At 35.0% G+C, this 16,988-nt stretch overlaps 1 protein-coding gene across 1 annotated transcript in view; it reads left to right on the top strand.

The window, feature by feature from the left end:
• MRPL1 (mitochondrial ribosomal protein L1) overlaps nucleotides 1-16,496 on the top strand; it is a 57,184-nt gene extending 40,688 nt beyond the window's left edge. Inside the window, exons 8-9 of the mRNA XM_068542137.1 lie at nucleotides 14,802-14,883; nucleotides 16,304-16,496. Coding sequence (XP_068398238.1) covers nucleotides 14,802-14,883; nucleotides 16,304-16,422 — 201 coding nt within the window. The 3' untranslated portion in view covers nucleotides 16,423-16,496. The remainder of the gene's footprint in view (nucleotides 1-14,801; nucleotides 14,884-16,303) is intronic.
• Nucleotides 16,497-16,988: the final 492 nt, after the last annotated feature.

The raw sequence follows: 16,988 nt of genomic DNA, 5'->3' as shown, positions 1-16,988 counted from the left end.
TTTTGGCCCCTTTATAAGTGCTTTGGTGTCAGCACAGAAACTTAGTGGGATTTTCCACACTTTCAAAAGAATGTTTAGTGACCTGCTATATTTCCAATCAACTTTTTCTTTTTTTTTTTTTATTGAAGCTGATATTTATGCAGATATTTGACTTAGAATATGATTGAAATCCACATAAAACCATTTATCTAGGGAAATATTACTTCACATTTCACTTTATAGAACATTAAAAATGAATAAGTACAAAGAAGAATGACTTCTGCATACCAGCTTTTATATTTACACAATTAAAACATCTACATATTTTTATTCTTAAATGCTTACAAAATCTCTATAGGATTATGTCCAATCAACTTTTTCTGTTTTAATTTTTCACTTCAAAGTAATTCAAGTATACATGTACATACAAGCTTTTGAAAATGACTTTTCACTGTAATATTTTCTGAAACACCATAAAATCAGGAATCTTGATGATCTGTCTTCATTTTATCTTAGAGCATTGGGGACTCCTTGGTTCATAGCACTTTAGAAAAGAAAATCTAAAGAGAAATTAAATCACATAACATTTTAGGTAAGAAAATAATGAAACATTACACATTTTCTTGGAATTTATTGCTTAATAAAGCTTAGTTAAGCTCTTACTTGAAAGAGCTTAAGCTCTTATTTTTAAATACCCTCAATGTCAGCATATCTTTTTCCTCAGTTTTTTATTTTGGAAAATTTTAAATGAATGGAAAGGTTGAAAGAATAGTATAACAAACACCTATATACTCATCACCTAGATTCACCAATTTTGTCACATTTGCTTAGAAAAACTAGTATAAGTAGTTTGCTTAGAGAAAATAGTAGATATTCTTTTATATTTTCTAAACCACTTTAAGTTGCAGACATCATAACACTTCATTCATCATAACACTTTTATTTGCATATAAAATATGCAAATATTTTATATGCATAATTTATATGCATAGCCTAAAATAGGACATTCTTCTGTATATTTTTTTAAAAATTTGTTTTATTGAAGAATAGTTGATTTACAATGTGTTAATTTCTACTGTACAGCAAAGTGATTCCATTATACATGTATATACATTCTTTTTCCTATTCTTTTCCATTATGGTTTATTGCAGGATATTGAATATAGTTCCCTGTGCTATCCTGTGTATGTTTTTTAAAGTACTTTTGTTTTTTAGTATAGTTTTTAGAATTTATTGCTATTTTTTTCTATTTATAAATTATTGATTTGCTCTTTTTCTTTATTATATTATCTTGAGATTTGTTTTGTTGTTTTCTAATTTTCTAAGTTTTATATGAGGTTTGTGAGGTTTTTTTTTTTCTTAATAAGAGTTTAAATTTGTGAATTTGCCTCTAATTACATGTTTGATATTTAGTTTTCTTGTCATTATTTTCTAAATAATCTGCCATGGGACTTTTTATTCTTATTTGGGAGAGTATTTTAAAATTTTGGAACCTTTTTTGACTTTTTAAATTTTTGGTATATCCTAGTTTGACTGCCTTATGGTTGAAGACTGCATCCTTTTTAGTTTCTACTTTTAAAAAATTCCTCAAGACTTTCATTGTGGCCCATAGTATAAGATTAATATTCTTTTTCCAAGTATCACATGGACACTTGAAAATAACATGTGCTCTGAGGCTTCCAGGTAAAGATGGATTGAATGCATACCACAGTTGTAACTGATTAGAAAATGTCAAATCTTAAGTCAGCAATGGAGAAAGCCAAAATATTAATATAATTTAAATTTCAGGATCTTTAAAAAGGCTAGGATCTGGCTCTAGATATCTCTGGAACTGAGTGTTAATGGTATGTGTGGGGATGGGGCAAGAACCCTCTGAAATAGGATTAGTTGAAAACTCTTGAAGATTTTTACATATTTCATGACCCTGGGTAACTGCCCTTTCCCATGCTAGCAGATGGTGGGAAAGATTAAAACAAAGGTCTCTTACTGGGGGAGATCAGGAGTTGAGAAAATTGAAAACAGGGAGATTAAGTGAATATATGTATATGGAATGTTGAGAAATCCTTCCCTCCTCCCCACCCAGTCCTCTTCCCTTACCTGGCTCTCCGAATTCTGGCCACCAATCTAGGCAGGAGATTAGCTGAGGATTAATTCAAGAATAATTATAATAGGCTTTTGAGCAGCTTTGTAATATTTTCCTTCCCATTTGAACATTCATGGTTGTTTTACTCTTTCAGTCTCTGGATGAAGAGTTAGTTCATTTCTGGTACTTTGATGAAAATTATTTGACATGATTTAAAAATAATTGTTATTATTTGTAGGGTTTTTTTTTTTAAATGTAGTTTGTTTCTGATACTTGTTTTCAGGCTCCCTTTTCCCTTCCTTCTTCCTTCCTCCCTCTTTCTCTTTCCTTTTATTTTTTCCTTCTTTTAATAGCTCTCTGAAGTTTTTCTTTTCTATTTTCTTTTTCTGTATCTCTTTTTTTTTCTCTTCTCTACTCTTCCCTACCTCCTTGTTCATTCACCTACATGTTGGAAAGACATGAAAAATAGAATTAAATTTATGGGAAAATTAATGTGAATTAGTTGAAAGTGAATGCCACAGAATAGTTTTTCAATGAAATACAACTAACTGATAACACAGAGTATCTAATCCAAAAATGTTGCTTGATAGATGCTGCCTCAGTTAATTATGCTATATAATTAACAAATCAGTGGTTTATATTAAGCAGTGTTTTTAATGTAAATGTTCTCTAAAGATGTTTAAATATTTTTCTGTAATCTTAATTCACATTCATTATATCACATTCATTACATCATATTCATTACATTCACATTCATTACATCATAAAACTTTTAAAACATATTTGACAGTCTTTGAATTATTACTAATTCCAAATTAGTGGCGTCAGTAAGTTTATTATGAAACATTGATTCCTCCTGTGAGTGAGTGGAGTCCTACTTTTCCTATTTATTTTCTTATATCACAAGACAGATAGATTCCTACTAGTATCCTGTGAAATCAACTTAAGTAAATAAAAGAGTAAAGTATTCTAAAGAAACTGTACTTTCAAAATATGTATGCCACTTGTTCTGTTTTGATTTAGAAACTATTGCTATTTCTTTTCTTTTAATTTATTAATATGGAATTAGAACATAAAATCTTAAATAATTTGGATTGAGGAAGACTTCTAAAAACTTCATTAAATATAATTGAAATTTTGAAGAACATCTTTTAAATGTAATATAATAGCCTAGCTTTGACATGAATGGTTATCATAGCATTAAAGGAAAAACAACTGGAACCCTTTTACAATCATGTAAATATCCAGATTTTGAGGACTTGTAAATAATAATGCTATTGGCAAATCAAACCATTTTCTTAAAAGAAAAATAAAAAACCAGAGGATAGGACATCTCAGATTTCTGTTTATAATAAATCATGCCAAGACCTGATTTAACTAGTGTTTCTTGTCTGGGTTTCAAATATACTTGTATCTTTGACATACTTAATATAAAGGCAGTGTCTCTGATGTGCTTTCTCCCCCCTCTTTTTAAAGTTGTAGACATGTTCCATTCATAGGTGTGTATCACTATGTTTTGCTTGTGTAATAGTGAATTGTTTTGTGGCAAGAATATTGTCAACTTGCCAGCTGATAAAAGATGATGTATATGGTAACAAAAATAAACAAGTTCAGGGCAAGGGAATATAAGCATAGTAAAATCTTGTGTTGAAATCAGAGCCTTCAGATTTAGCGAACATGTTAGAACAGGAAAAGTGAATGTGTCGGAGTTCAGTTAAACGAGGTGTGAATAGTATAGCGCATGGAAAATGAAGCCTTATTTTGAAGCATCTAGATCCACAAGTTGAGAAAGTGGCAAGCAAGGAGTATTGCTTAAATCAATTAGATACAAACAATAGTTGGATACAAGGCGGCAGCTCATTGGCTCATGGCTCATTGCCACTTCGCCTCCTCCTTTTCCTCCGTTTCTTCCAGTTGATGATTAACTTTTCTTTCATTGCATTATTTTTGGTATATTGCAGTGTACTGTGTCATAGATAAGGAAATTTAAAGGTGGAAAATAAACTGTAGAATATGAAAGTCAAATTCTATACTTTTTAGTTCTCATTAAAAATAAAAGAAGTAGACTGGCAGTAGATCTTAGATTTCTAAAAGTATGGGGCTAAGAAAGAGGAGAAAATAAGGTTTATCCTGGACCCAGTATGTGCCAGCATTTTGCTTGATGCTTTATTGTGAGAGATGTATATTTATTTAACTGGGATGAATAGTCCTTGTAGTATTTTAGGGTATATCCATTGTATGGATTTTCATCAGTGTTCTTACCAGTAGGCATATTAGAATTAAAAATAGTTTATTATCATTTTTAGTTTTCTTATCTATACTGTCATGAAATCAGATTTTAATTTCCCAGAACTTTTGGGATTGGAAGTGTGACTCTCCCCTTCAATCAGATATAAATAATAGCATAAGAAAAACCATACCATTTGAGAGAAACAGCTAACTTTGCTTTTTAATTCATTGCAGTAACTCAACAATGTAGTGATCATTGATCAATAGAATAACACATGATGAAAAATATGTGACACAACACGCAGTAGGGAAGTAAACTGACTTGCTTTCCTTTGTTTGCCAACCCATTTGTTAATAAGTAATTGTCAGTATACTGCACACACAGCTTTCTTTTTTTAGCTTTATTTCAAAAACCAGTGATAAGTATGATAGCTTTTACTGAATTCTGTCTTTATCCAAATCCTGGTAGAAGAAACTGAATGGATCTGAAAGATAATTCCCTGCAATTTTCATTAGTGTTACTTCTAAACAAATAATTACATTTAGTAGTATAGTATTTACAGTAAACAATAAAACATCTATAAAATCCTATTATGAGTTATTAAATATATTAAATGTAACACAAAATTACGGATTTTTCAAACAACTTTATCATGAGCAATGATGAAGGCTGCTTTTGCCTTACAGCGCCCGTAGATTTTGGTAAAGATATTGATTTGTTAAAGTGATGTAAAGCATAAATCATACTACAACCTGTCTTTGCATGAATTTTTGTATACTTGGAGATAAATAATGTATTCTAATACAGGAGTTGGAAAACAATGGCTCTATGGTCTGTTTTTGTACCACCTGTGAGCTTAGAATGGTCTTTTAAGAGGTTGTATAAAAAAAGAATATGCAACAGAAATCATATGTGACCCTCCAAGCCTAAAATATTTACTCTTTGGTCCTTTACAGAAAAAGTTTGCCAACCCTAAAATATAAATATATAAAACATAAGCCTGGGAAGTTCTGGTTCCAAGTGAGATGGTGTAATAATCACATGACACCCTATCTCTCTCAATGAGTGCACCTATTATAAAACCTGGACAGAATGCATGGAGCAGCTATTTGAAGACTCTGAAAAGTCAGTAGTAGCAGGTGAATTAGGGAAGGCCAGAATTTGAAGTACCACCAAACTGGCGGTGAGTTTGCCATTTTTCCTTTTGTGTTGTCACATGGCCTGGTCTCAGCATAGCCTGAAACCTGGGAAGTGGACATCAATGCAGGCAGAGAGAGCCCCAGGAGAGCTCTAAGAGAAGCCCTCTACCTCAGGCTTGGGAAATAGAGATCATGGCTTCTTACAGTGACAGTGGGTGCAGAGGAAGACACAGGTGTGTAAAATTGAGGAAAGGGGCTGCCTTACTTTCTGATTGGAGGATCTATGGTCTCAAGAGGTAGGGGCATGCACCCTTTTCTTATCTTCTCTGTCTTCCTGCCAGTTGGCCCCCACTGCCAAAACAGTTGGAGGAAGTAAGAGGCAAAATGTAAGTAAAACCTCAGCTTTCTGGGCAGAGTGCTGAAAAGGAGAGCCCCAGGGAACCAGAAAGTACTGGGGATATCAAGGGGCAGGGTGCTTAGGAAAGGGATCTCATAAAAATTGTGTATTAACTTCTGGAGCTGAAATTAATGGAGGTGACAGAGGAAAGAGTCAGAGAACTTGAAGGTAGATCTTAAAAATTATTCAATCTAAAAAACAGAGATGAAAGATTGGGAAAAAAAATAAAAAAGACCATCAAGGCCCTATGGGACGATAACAAAGATCTAACTTTCATATCATCGGCGTCCCAAAAGGAAAGGAGGAAGTATTGTGCAGAAAATTACTTTTTTAAAAAATGGCAAGATTATGGAGAAACTCTCATACATTGATGGTTGGAATACAAAATAGTACAGCCACTCTAGAAAACAGTTTGATAGTGTCTTGTAAAGCTAAACATACGTTTACTGTAAGGTCCACCAATCCCATTCCCATAGAGTTGAAACATTTGTGGTGAAATCAAAACTTAACATTCACACAAATATCTGAACACAAATATTTATAGGAACTGTATTGATAATCATCAAAAGATGGAAAAAACTCAGTTATCCTTCTATGTGTGAATGGATTAAAAAAAAAAAACATGTGGTATGTCCGTATAATGGAGTATGACTCAGTGATAAAAAAAGGTGTGAACTATTGATAGACACAACAATTTAGGTCAGTCTCAAAAGGTTACATACTGTAACCTGAGTGAAAGTATCTCAAAAGGTTACATACCGACACCAAAAGCACAGGTAACAAAAGAGATAAATTGTATTTTATCAAAACAAGACTTTTGTGCATCAAAGGACACTATCAACAGAATGATATGGCAAGCCACTGAATGGCAGAAATTATCTGCAAACTATATATATACCTGATAAGAGACTTGTATATAAAATATATAAAGTACTCTTTTTTTTTTTTTAATTAATTTATTTATTTTTGGCTGCGTTGTGTCTTCGTTTCTGTGCGAGGGCTTTCTCCAGTTGCGGCGAGCGGGTGCCACTCTTCATCGCGGTGTGGTGCACGGGCCTCTCACTGTCGCAGCCTCTCCCGTTGCGGAGCACGGGCTCCAGACGCACAGGCTCAGTTGCTCCGCGGCATGTGGGATCCTCCCAGACCAGGGCTCGAACACGTGTCCCCTGCATTGGCAGGCAGATTCTCAACCACTGCGCCACCAGGGAAGCCCCATAAAGTACTCTTATAACTCAATAATAAAAAGATAAATAAAGTGAGCAAAGTATCTGAACATACATTTCTCCAAATAAGATATACAAATAGCCAATAAACACATGAAAGATGCTCAGCATCATTAGCCATCAAGAAAATGCAAATTAAAACCAAATGAGATGCTGCACTACACCTACTGAAATGGCTGTTACCAAAAAAACAGAAATTAGTGTTGGCGAGAATGGGGAGCATTGCTGATGGGGATGTGAAGTGGTACAGCTGCTGTGGAAGATGGTATGGCGGTTCCTCAAAAAATTAAACAGAATTACCATAAGATCCATCAATTCCGCTTATAGATATATACCCCAAAGAATTGAAAGCAGGGACTCAGAGAGGTATATGTATACCCATGTTCATAGCAGCATTGTTCACAATAGCCAAAAGGTGGAAGCAACCCAAGTGTCCATCTAAGGCTGGACGGATAAACAAAATGCGTATGTACATACAGTAGAATATTATTCAGCCTTAAAAAGGAAGGAAATTCTGACACTTGCACTTCCTACACTCTAAGGACAAATATTATATGATTCCAGATGTGATATGAGGTACCTAGAGCAGTTAAGTTCATAGAAACAGAAAGTAGAATGGTAGTTGTCAGGGGCTGGGGGTTGAAGGGAATGGGGAGTTAGTGTTTAATGGGTACAGACTTTTAGATGCAGGAGATAGAAGGAGTTCTAGAGATAGATGGTGGTCAGAGTTGTACAACAATGTGAATGTACTTAATGCCAATGAACTGTATACTTCAGAATGGTTAAAATGGTAAATTTTATGTATATTTTACCATAATTTTTTAAATTATGGAGGAAAGAAAACAAAGGTTACATATAATTATTCCATCTGTATGACATTTTTAAAGAGATGAAAAGTTACCAGGGATTAGGAGTGGCTAAGAGAGGCCACATGAGGGATGAGGAAGAATTTTTTGGGTTCTGTGTCCAGTACTGCGGTAGTAGTTACTCAAATATATGCAGGAGTTAAAATTTATAGAACTGTACACCCCCAAAAAGGTTACTTTTACTGCCTTTCAAGTCAAAAAATATAATTATATATATAAGCCTGTAACAACATAATTAGCTGTTAGGACCCATGGTGGTGGGGGGATGTGGAGGTCTGGGTCTATCCCTCAGTACCAACAGTGAGAATGGTTTTTATTTTGTTTCAGGGAAACGTGAAGAAATAAAGTATGCCTTGTCATTTATAGCATCTTAAAGGACTGGTTTTATAGTTTAAAATGCTAAACTAAAACTAGTTTGTTTTTTTTTTATCAACAGGTGATAACATGCACATAATAATAATATTTGAAAAATACGGAATAGCATAAATAAGAATATAAACGTTATTTTAAAATTGCAATTGGTAACATTTTAGTGCTTTTCATTACTGCTCTTTCTCTATGCATGTATTTGTGTGTGTGTGTAGCAGAGCAGAAACCTTATTCAGAAACCTTGATGAAGGAATGGAAAAGGGAAGCCTCGAGCCCTAAAAACACCTTCTCCCTGAGGGGAGGGGAGTAAATGAATTTTAAGGGGTAGGAGGCAGGCATATCATCAGGGCTCTAGGAAAGGGGAGGAGATTTCCAAGGCACTATGCATTTATTTTTTATGTAATTGCTGTCATACTATATATTGAGTTTTCTATTCTCATTTCCTTAATTACTGTATCTTGAATATTCTCCGAAATCATTAAAATTCTTACAAAGTATTATTTTCATAGCTGTATTGTGGATATATCGTAATTTATTCAATTTTACTCCTTTTCTTGGGCATTTAGATTGTTTCCAGTATCACTCATTATTGTAACCATGATTCCTATGAACATAACTTCACATAAATTCTCATGTGCACAGAATACAATCTATGTGTAAATGTACAGCTCTATTGAAAAGTCTGAATTTAGTGGAGTACAAACATGAAATAGTCTTCTCCATCCCCTGATTCCAAGTGTGCCATGTACAATTTTTCTTCTCTGTTATGCAGAGGCATGTTAGGTGACAGGCATAATTCTAGTGGCTCTCAGTAATTAAAAGTGCAGTGAGATTCAGTTCAAAACTTGTAATCTCATATCCAGAGATTTTCCTTGTTCAATTTGGAACCAGGCTTTTATAGCTCGTGATCTGAAGCAGGGAGGGCTTAGTAAAATTTCACTCACCTTCTCCCACTCTAGACTGTAGAGTGCTGCAGTGACTTGATTCAGTTCTAAATACCTCACCCCACTCCCTGTTCCAGGCCTAACTCTTCTGTGGTAGAGGCTTAGCAAAGGGAATAGGGAGAAGAGGCAACTGCCCCGTCTTGTCTGCCTGTATCTGTGGTCCCTGCTTTGGTTGTTGCCACTTCTCTGGCCAGTGGCCAGCTCGTACTGATTTGATGTCCTTCAAGCATATGTTCAGCAAGCTAGTATCTTCTTCTGGCAGTGCCCCCAGTCTCTACACAAGAGCCTCTTGGAGCCTTGCCTCTTGGCCTGCTTCTACTTAGCATGGTTGTTGATTATGGTGAGAACTTTTTGGCCTTAATTGTTGTCATCTTTCTTTAAAATATAGGGCACGCACTACATGCCTTTTTTGCTTTCAGATTTAGGCCCTGGTCATCAGTCCTGAAGAAACTTCCAGAAAGGCCCCATGCAACATCTTGTTTCAAGTGCATATATAAAATTTATGGCAGTTGTTGAAACAGTTGCTAAGCATTTTTCCTACTTTTATTTTAAATGGCAGTGCAATTCTTAGCTTGACAAAACATTTTTTTGCCTCATCTGCATAGTAGATGCATTGTAGGATACCAAAAGTCTATCAGCACCCAACAAAGCTCTCTGTTAAACACAACAAGACAAAAATCTTTTCTGCTTTAGCAAAAAGTAATGGTTTCTTTTGCCCATTCACTTTCTCAGACATCCTTTGGTCTATCTTCCACACCAGAGGTCTGCAAACTGTGGCCTGTGGGCCACTTCCACCTCTCCACCTGTTTTTGAAAGTAAAGTTTTCTTGAAGCACAGCTGTGGTCATTTGTTTATGTATTGTCTATGATGACATTTGCACCACAACAGCAGAATTGAGTATTTGTGACAGAAACCGTTAGGCCTGCAAAGCCCAAAACATTTACTGTCTGACCATTTACAGAGAAAGTTTGCCAACTCCTGTTTTACACCCTTCCTCTAAAATTCTTTCTAAAACATAAACCAGAAATACCATTTGTCTGCTTAAAAACATTAAGTAGCTTCTCACTGTTGACAGAATATATTCTAAAATCTTTAGCTTTACATTCAGATCTTTTTATAATTTAGTGTCAAATCACTATGTCAAGTTCAAATTCAGGATTTCCTGTTATGTTCAGTGATGCAGCTTGAAGTCTAGAGTTACAAATTGGCAGCTTACAGGCTGAGTTTGGCCCCCAGACTTGTTTTGTTTTATTGATTCAGCATTTAAAAACTAGATGGTGTCACATAGAAATCCAGAAATCATTCTGTTAGCACTGAACGGCTGCTGCCTCTTCCCTGTGGAGCAGTGCTCTCCACCTATGCACAGCCTGTGTCCCGTGGGTCCTGTGTGCACATGCACTCAAGCCCAGTCCTCTTCAGTCATGCATGTTCCCTGCTCTGGCCACTGTGGCCATTTGAGTTTGCAACCCTGGGCCTAGATGCAGTGAGCTGCCTTCTGGTCACCTGATCCGCCTGTTCTCACATTACCTCTTGCTGCTCCATCTGCCTAGAAGACCCTCTTTGTCCTTCAGAATTCTTCATCCTTTAAGACTCAATTTAAATATAACCTTTGTGAAGCCTTCTCTGTCAAAGTCAGTCACTTCTTCCTCTCTACCCTTGTGGCACTTTGTTCATGTGATTAGAGCAGCCCCTGTCGTGTTGTATTTTAGTGACCAGATGGGAAGCTCGTTGATGGTAAGGTTTGTATCTTACTCATCTTTCTGTTCCTAGTCCCCAGCATGTTGCTCAACAAAGAGTGAAGGCCAAGTAAATGTTGCTGAATTGTATGCTGTTAACATCTAAAAACTGGGAAGGTAGGAAAGGATTCATTAGGTGGAAAGAAAAATTCATATTTTTCCCACTTAAATGTATATTCTTTCCCTTTCAGTATTTCACTTAGTTTCCTCTTTTTCTCCCCTTAGTTTATAACCAACTCATTTGTGTTTCCCAGACAACTGACACTTTAATTTTCATAAGGATTACCAACACTTACTAGCTGTGTCCAGGGTCACAAGCTAGTAAATGGTGGAAATGGGGTTCAGAGTCACATCTCTCTGCCTTTAGAGCTCACGCACATAGCTGCTGGGCCACTCCTTATCATGTGGGTGCTTTTGAATAAGTTACAAAGTTTTCTAAGTCTCAGTTTCTAATTGTAAAAGAGGAATGATAATGGTTCCCATCTTTAGGATACTTGGAAGAAATGAATGAGAATATCTATGTAATGCTTAGAACAGAGTTTGGCTTAGAGTAAGCACCCAATAAATAGAGCTGCTCTAGTATTATTATTATTATTACTGCTGCCGCTGCCGCTGCTGCTGCCACTACTACTACTACTACTAATACTACTATTACTTAATGTTGTATAGGAGATACACAGACTGTCTTGTCTTCCTTTTCTTGGTTTAGACTTTCAGGAGTCAAGGGAATTGAGTATTGGCCCACCTGCAGAAACCATTGCCAGGCTACCCTTTTCGTAACCCTAGAACGTTGCACTTGGAAGGAGTTTTGGAGGTCAGGTGTTCTAACAAGTGCTTATCCAAAGCAGCAGTCCTCTCTGCAGTTCCCAGCTAGAGATGATCAGTCATCTAGAGGCTGTTACAACATTTACAGTGACACAAACTGGCCACTTTAGGTGGAACATGTGATTATTTAAAAACTGTGCGCACATACTTTGCTTTTTCTTTTTTATTTCTGTCCTCTGTAAAATGTAGAAAATTAAGTTGAATCCTTTTTCCATACCGTTGTCCTTAGTCCTTCAAAGTATTTGAGCCGAATTAAACAGCGACACTGGTGGTTCTCAAAGTGTAGCCCTTTTAACTGAGCCCCTTTCCTCAGGAGCCTTTCTTCTCTCTTCCCCTTTCTTTTAATCAAAGAATCCTTGAAGATCCTAAAAGCATAGGCTAAAATTTTTGTGTGCCTGTGTGCATTTTTCTGGAGCAAGGTTTGATAACCCGAAAAAAGTTTAAGAATCACTGTCTTAGACACTCTCATGACTGTAGTTTGTCCTGCGTATGTCTGCATCTCAAAGGGACAAACAATGGTTAAGAACCACAGTTTTTTAGTTTTCTCATAATGGTGGAGAGTGATTGAAGACAAAGGTTAGGAATTGCATAGAAAGAGGAAAATCTGAGAGTTAAAGCAAAGAGGTATAGTTCAGCTGTATCGATTGAGCCACCACCCTGACATCTTTGGGAAGTCTTCCATCTAGTCTGCTTAGGGAATTACTTCTGCTATAATAAGGATGTTAAGCAGAAGGGAGGATTCAGTAAATCAGTCTTTTCTTAAAAACATTTATGCTACGGAACAAGGAATAACTATTTTGCCCTGTAGTGGACAATCACTTTAGCTAAACATATAGGTACTGTTGTGACTATTATATATTCAAATACACACATATGTACACACAAAAATACAATGCTTAACATAGTTCAATATTGCCTTCAAGGTCAACCCGTTCCACTCCCCCCGCCCCCACTTTTTTCCTGCTTTGCCAAGTCTAATGCTCTGCTATTGAGAATCTAACAGATAATATATCCTCAAAATGGTCCTCCTTACCTTTGTCAGGCCACAAAATGTTACGCTGTGGAAAAGCACTACTGGAAGAACAGAGCAACTGAGATATAGATGGAGAAGCTTGTAAATGTTGCTTTCCTGAGTTATCTCTAGATCATTGTCGGCCCAAATAAATTTCCTATGCAAGTTTTGATAAAATGCATGCATGCATGCATACATTTGTTTTTTACATAGCTATCTTATCATCGGTAGTCAACTGTGTAACCAAAGTTATGCCCATAAAATATATCTTTTTCGTAATTTTACAAAATATCTAAAAGAAAAAGTAAAATGAGGTATTATGGCTAAAAATATATTTTAAGATTCAGTAGAGGACATAGTACTGATAATTAGAGGTGCTAAAATTTGGACAAAAGTGTAAACTATATTTTAAAACAATTTGTATATTTTAAAACTTAATGAAACCATTGAAGGCATCTGTTTTGCATTTCTTTTTTGTTCTTGTTGTTGTTTTTTTTTTTTGTTTTGCATTTCTAAAGCCTATGTTGTTAGCTTATTGTAGGAGTGGCAATATAAGTCTGCAGAAAGTACAATTACAAAAATCTGAGAAGCTTAGTATATACAGTCCAACAGTATAGCTTGTAACTATCAAGGAAGATATATTGGACCTCTTGCTTTTTCTTGTATCTATTGCTTTCCCAAATCTAAGGTAGGTATAGGTCTTTACAAAGGGTAAAGGAACTCCTTAGAGCTGTGTCGGTTACTTCAGTTGATAATAGAAAGGAGGACATTTTGAGGGAAAGTGGAGAATTAAGAGAGGAATGAAAGGACACATGTTGATACTCTTGGTGTTTTGTTTTCTTTTCTTTTTTTACCATAGCAAATGTAAGGTGCCCTGTCTGTCAGTGAACTACTTACTTCAATACAACTTAAAGTCTATAAGTTCTATGGATTTAATAAGGAGAACTAAGCATTGCTTGATTTTTTCCCTCTCCAAACTCCCACTTGTGGATGGGCATAAAGTGAAAATTCCTCCGGTAATGCCCAAACCTTCTCATTTAGGGTTTGGTACTGCATCATGCCTAAGTGAATGTCGAATAAATGTTGTCTGATGATGATGATAATAATTTGTTTCAGGAGGAATTCTCTTTATGCTTAAGTACCACATTTCTCACAATGGTCTCAAGAGTCATTGGAAAATAGAATTCTTGTTTGAACTCTTACTGTCTAATTTTTGCCAATTACACTATTAATAAGTTTTATATGAATTTTAAAAACTGGATTCACTTGGCAAAGTGCAAAATCCTCTAAACATAGGAATGCAATAGAACTGATTTTAACTGGTATATTTAAGAAGAATAACATGCACTGAATTTGAATGATAAACTCAAGGACTTTCCAAAGATGTGTGCTGGGTTTAGGTGTTTTATGAATAGGGCTCATTCACTATATATTTACTTACTGTAGCTTTTACTAAGTAGCACGATAATTGTTATTGCAGAGTTAGAGTGTTAGCATAGCATCTTGAAAATGTCTCTGTGTGGGATATGTTATGTGAATGTGTGTTGTCAAGTAGTTTCATTTTGGACTTTTGAAAGCATTAACTTCTAAATATTTTCTTAGTTTCTTTTAAAAAATAAACAAATAACTTGAAGAAAGAATATCACTAATTCCTTGGTGATAGGGAAGGGATGGGGGGAATGGTGTATTCTGCCCCAGGATTTGCTTTGGGGAAATTACTTGGAATTCAAGGAATCGCAAGTGGAGCAACTTTAAAACACTTTGCTATAATGTGTTCTAAAAGGTAATTAAGTCTTGACATGTAAAGACATGTTAATGTAGTATTCTGAAAAAAAGAGTTATGGAAGTTTTTTTCTTTCACAGTAGGGTCTCGTAATACATAATTTGCACTAGTTGAATATTTGAAAAAACTGTCTGGAACAACTACTGATACAGTTATCAAAAATTGTATTATCATCTCACTTTCACATCATTAACGTTATATATCCTTTTCTTTCAGCTGGATATGTCAAGTGACCAGATAGCTGCCAATCTGCAAGCAGTTATCAGTGAAGTTTGTAGGCAAAGACCGCTGAATTTGGGTAAGTGGTTCTCTGGGGTAGACTTCCTTGTAGCTCTGTGATACTTTAAAAATGTAAAATATTAAGAAAACAATCCAGTTAATATGCAACTGCAATAACAATAATATTTCCAGGGATTAAAGAAATACAATTTAATTCTCCAAAGGATTCCTAATGACCTTATTAAGAAGTTGTAGTTGTTTGGAGAGGAGACCTCTTTAACATTAATAAGGAATACATCGTGAAACCTTTATAAATTCCCACATTATTTCTACCATTAAATGTAATAAAGTTTGGAAGAAAACTGTAACGGATTGCCTTAAACTTACAATAGTGTTTAAGCAGAAACTAAAGTCATTTATGAGATAGATGGTATTTTGAAGCCAGACCATTCACTTTGTCACTGGTACTAGCAGTTGGCTTTCTTAATCTTATTTATTTTAGAAAAGAAACAAGGTTTTTAATCATGTCACAAGAATCACTATCTATAAATGGGGTGATTCATGGAGAACAGTGGAACTTGACGTGGAAGCTGTGTCATAGGCTAGGAACACGTGTTGCACCCACTGCATTACCTGCCATTCACAGTCCTTCCTCAGGCAAACGTGTTCTCTTTCCGCTGCTTGAAAGCAAGCAAGAGTCTGTAACCCTCAATTGACTCTGCACTTAACAGGCTTACCATTATAGGAATCTGTCATGTTTCATTTTATAAACCAAGTGTATAATTAAAACACAATCTCACGTTATGTTTAACCTTCTTTGGGAGTTAAACACACTGGTGAATAAATACCTCATTTGTTAATTCTGTTGTGCTAGATATGACCATAGTACTTAGTGACTGTATGTGTATAGATTCTTCTCTTTCATGGAGAACTTTGTTTTGAGTATAGGAGCCTCTGAACCTATATCAGGAGTAGAATGATGAACAGTAAATCTCTAAAAGCAATGGAGTTATCTTCTCTTTGCCATTTTAAGAGAAATGGGTCCCTTAACATTGTTCTTAAGAAAGGCTTTTTAATTTTTAAGGAATTTTACTAAATGTTTGGTAACACAGAGTTAGCATCTGTGCTGACTGTTTTAAATAAATATTTAGAATCTTGCCATCAAATGTAAATATCATCACCTGTTCCCTTTACTGTTGACTTTGCAATGAAATAAATTCTAGGTGATCACCTTCTGAAAGAGAGAAATGAATTATTAGTGAATATGTGTAGTTTCATCTATAAATCTCTAATATACTATGGTACAGCTAGTTTGTCTTCTACTCTAGAAATGAAGCGATCTTCCCTTTGTTATAATTCAAAATAATAGTTCAGTAATATCAGTACTTTTCAAGTGAAAATATAACACGAGTCCTATAAAGTTTCTTGTTGTATGTTTGTATTTGCTCATTAGGTATCTGTGGAATAAAATGAAAATTGATTCTTGTCTTTGTTTTCAGGACCCTTTGTGGTACGTGCTTTCCTTCGAAGTTCAACAAGTGAAGGTTTGTTACTAAAGATCGAGTCATTATTGCCTAAAGAAGTAGAACCCAAAGAAAGTGACAAAAAAGTTGCCTAAATGTGTTGCATTGAGAAATTATTTTCAGTGGATCAAGAAACAACAGAGAAAATTAAAAACTGTTTAATTTCTAAGTTTGGTGTCTTGTTATTTCTTGATCATCATACTTGAAAGTAAATTTTAACACTGGAAAATCTTATAATACTTTCAAAACTAAGAAAATAAAATTTGCTCTGTGTCTGAACCTAACTTTTAGATCCTGTTAAATTTTCTTCCTTAGTATTCAGATTCTACAATCTGGTAATTATAGCAGCAATTTCTAGCTTAATAACTTTCCCTTGAGAGCCATACCATTTGAGGGAAAAGTAACATCCTCAGTTCCCATAAGACAGAGAATGGCAGAATCATGAGCTACATCACAAATATGACTATTTTCTAAAGAAAAAATATGGAAAATCTTCATTCTAATAATTCCTTAATGTCTTTTGTGATAGCATGAATATGGAAAATGATTAAGCCCTTAAAACAAGTGGATGGAAAACCTTTTTTTTCTCTTAGGAATCAATTTATAGTATTTGTATTTTTTTGTAATAACAATATTGTATATTTTATTTATTTATTTATTT

This window comes from Eschrichtius robustus, chromosome 4 (assembly GCF_028021215.1).
Source record: "Eschrichtius robustus isolate mEscRob2 chromosome 4, mEscRob2.pri, whole genome shotgun sequence".
Taxonomy (NCBI): Eukaryota; Metazoa; Chordata; class Mammalia; order Artiodactyla; family Eschrichtiidae; genus Eschrichtius; species Eschrichtius robustus.
Note: the sequence above shows the minus strand (reverse complement) of the source record. Positions and strands in the feature narration are given on the sequence as shown.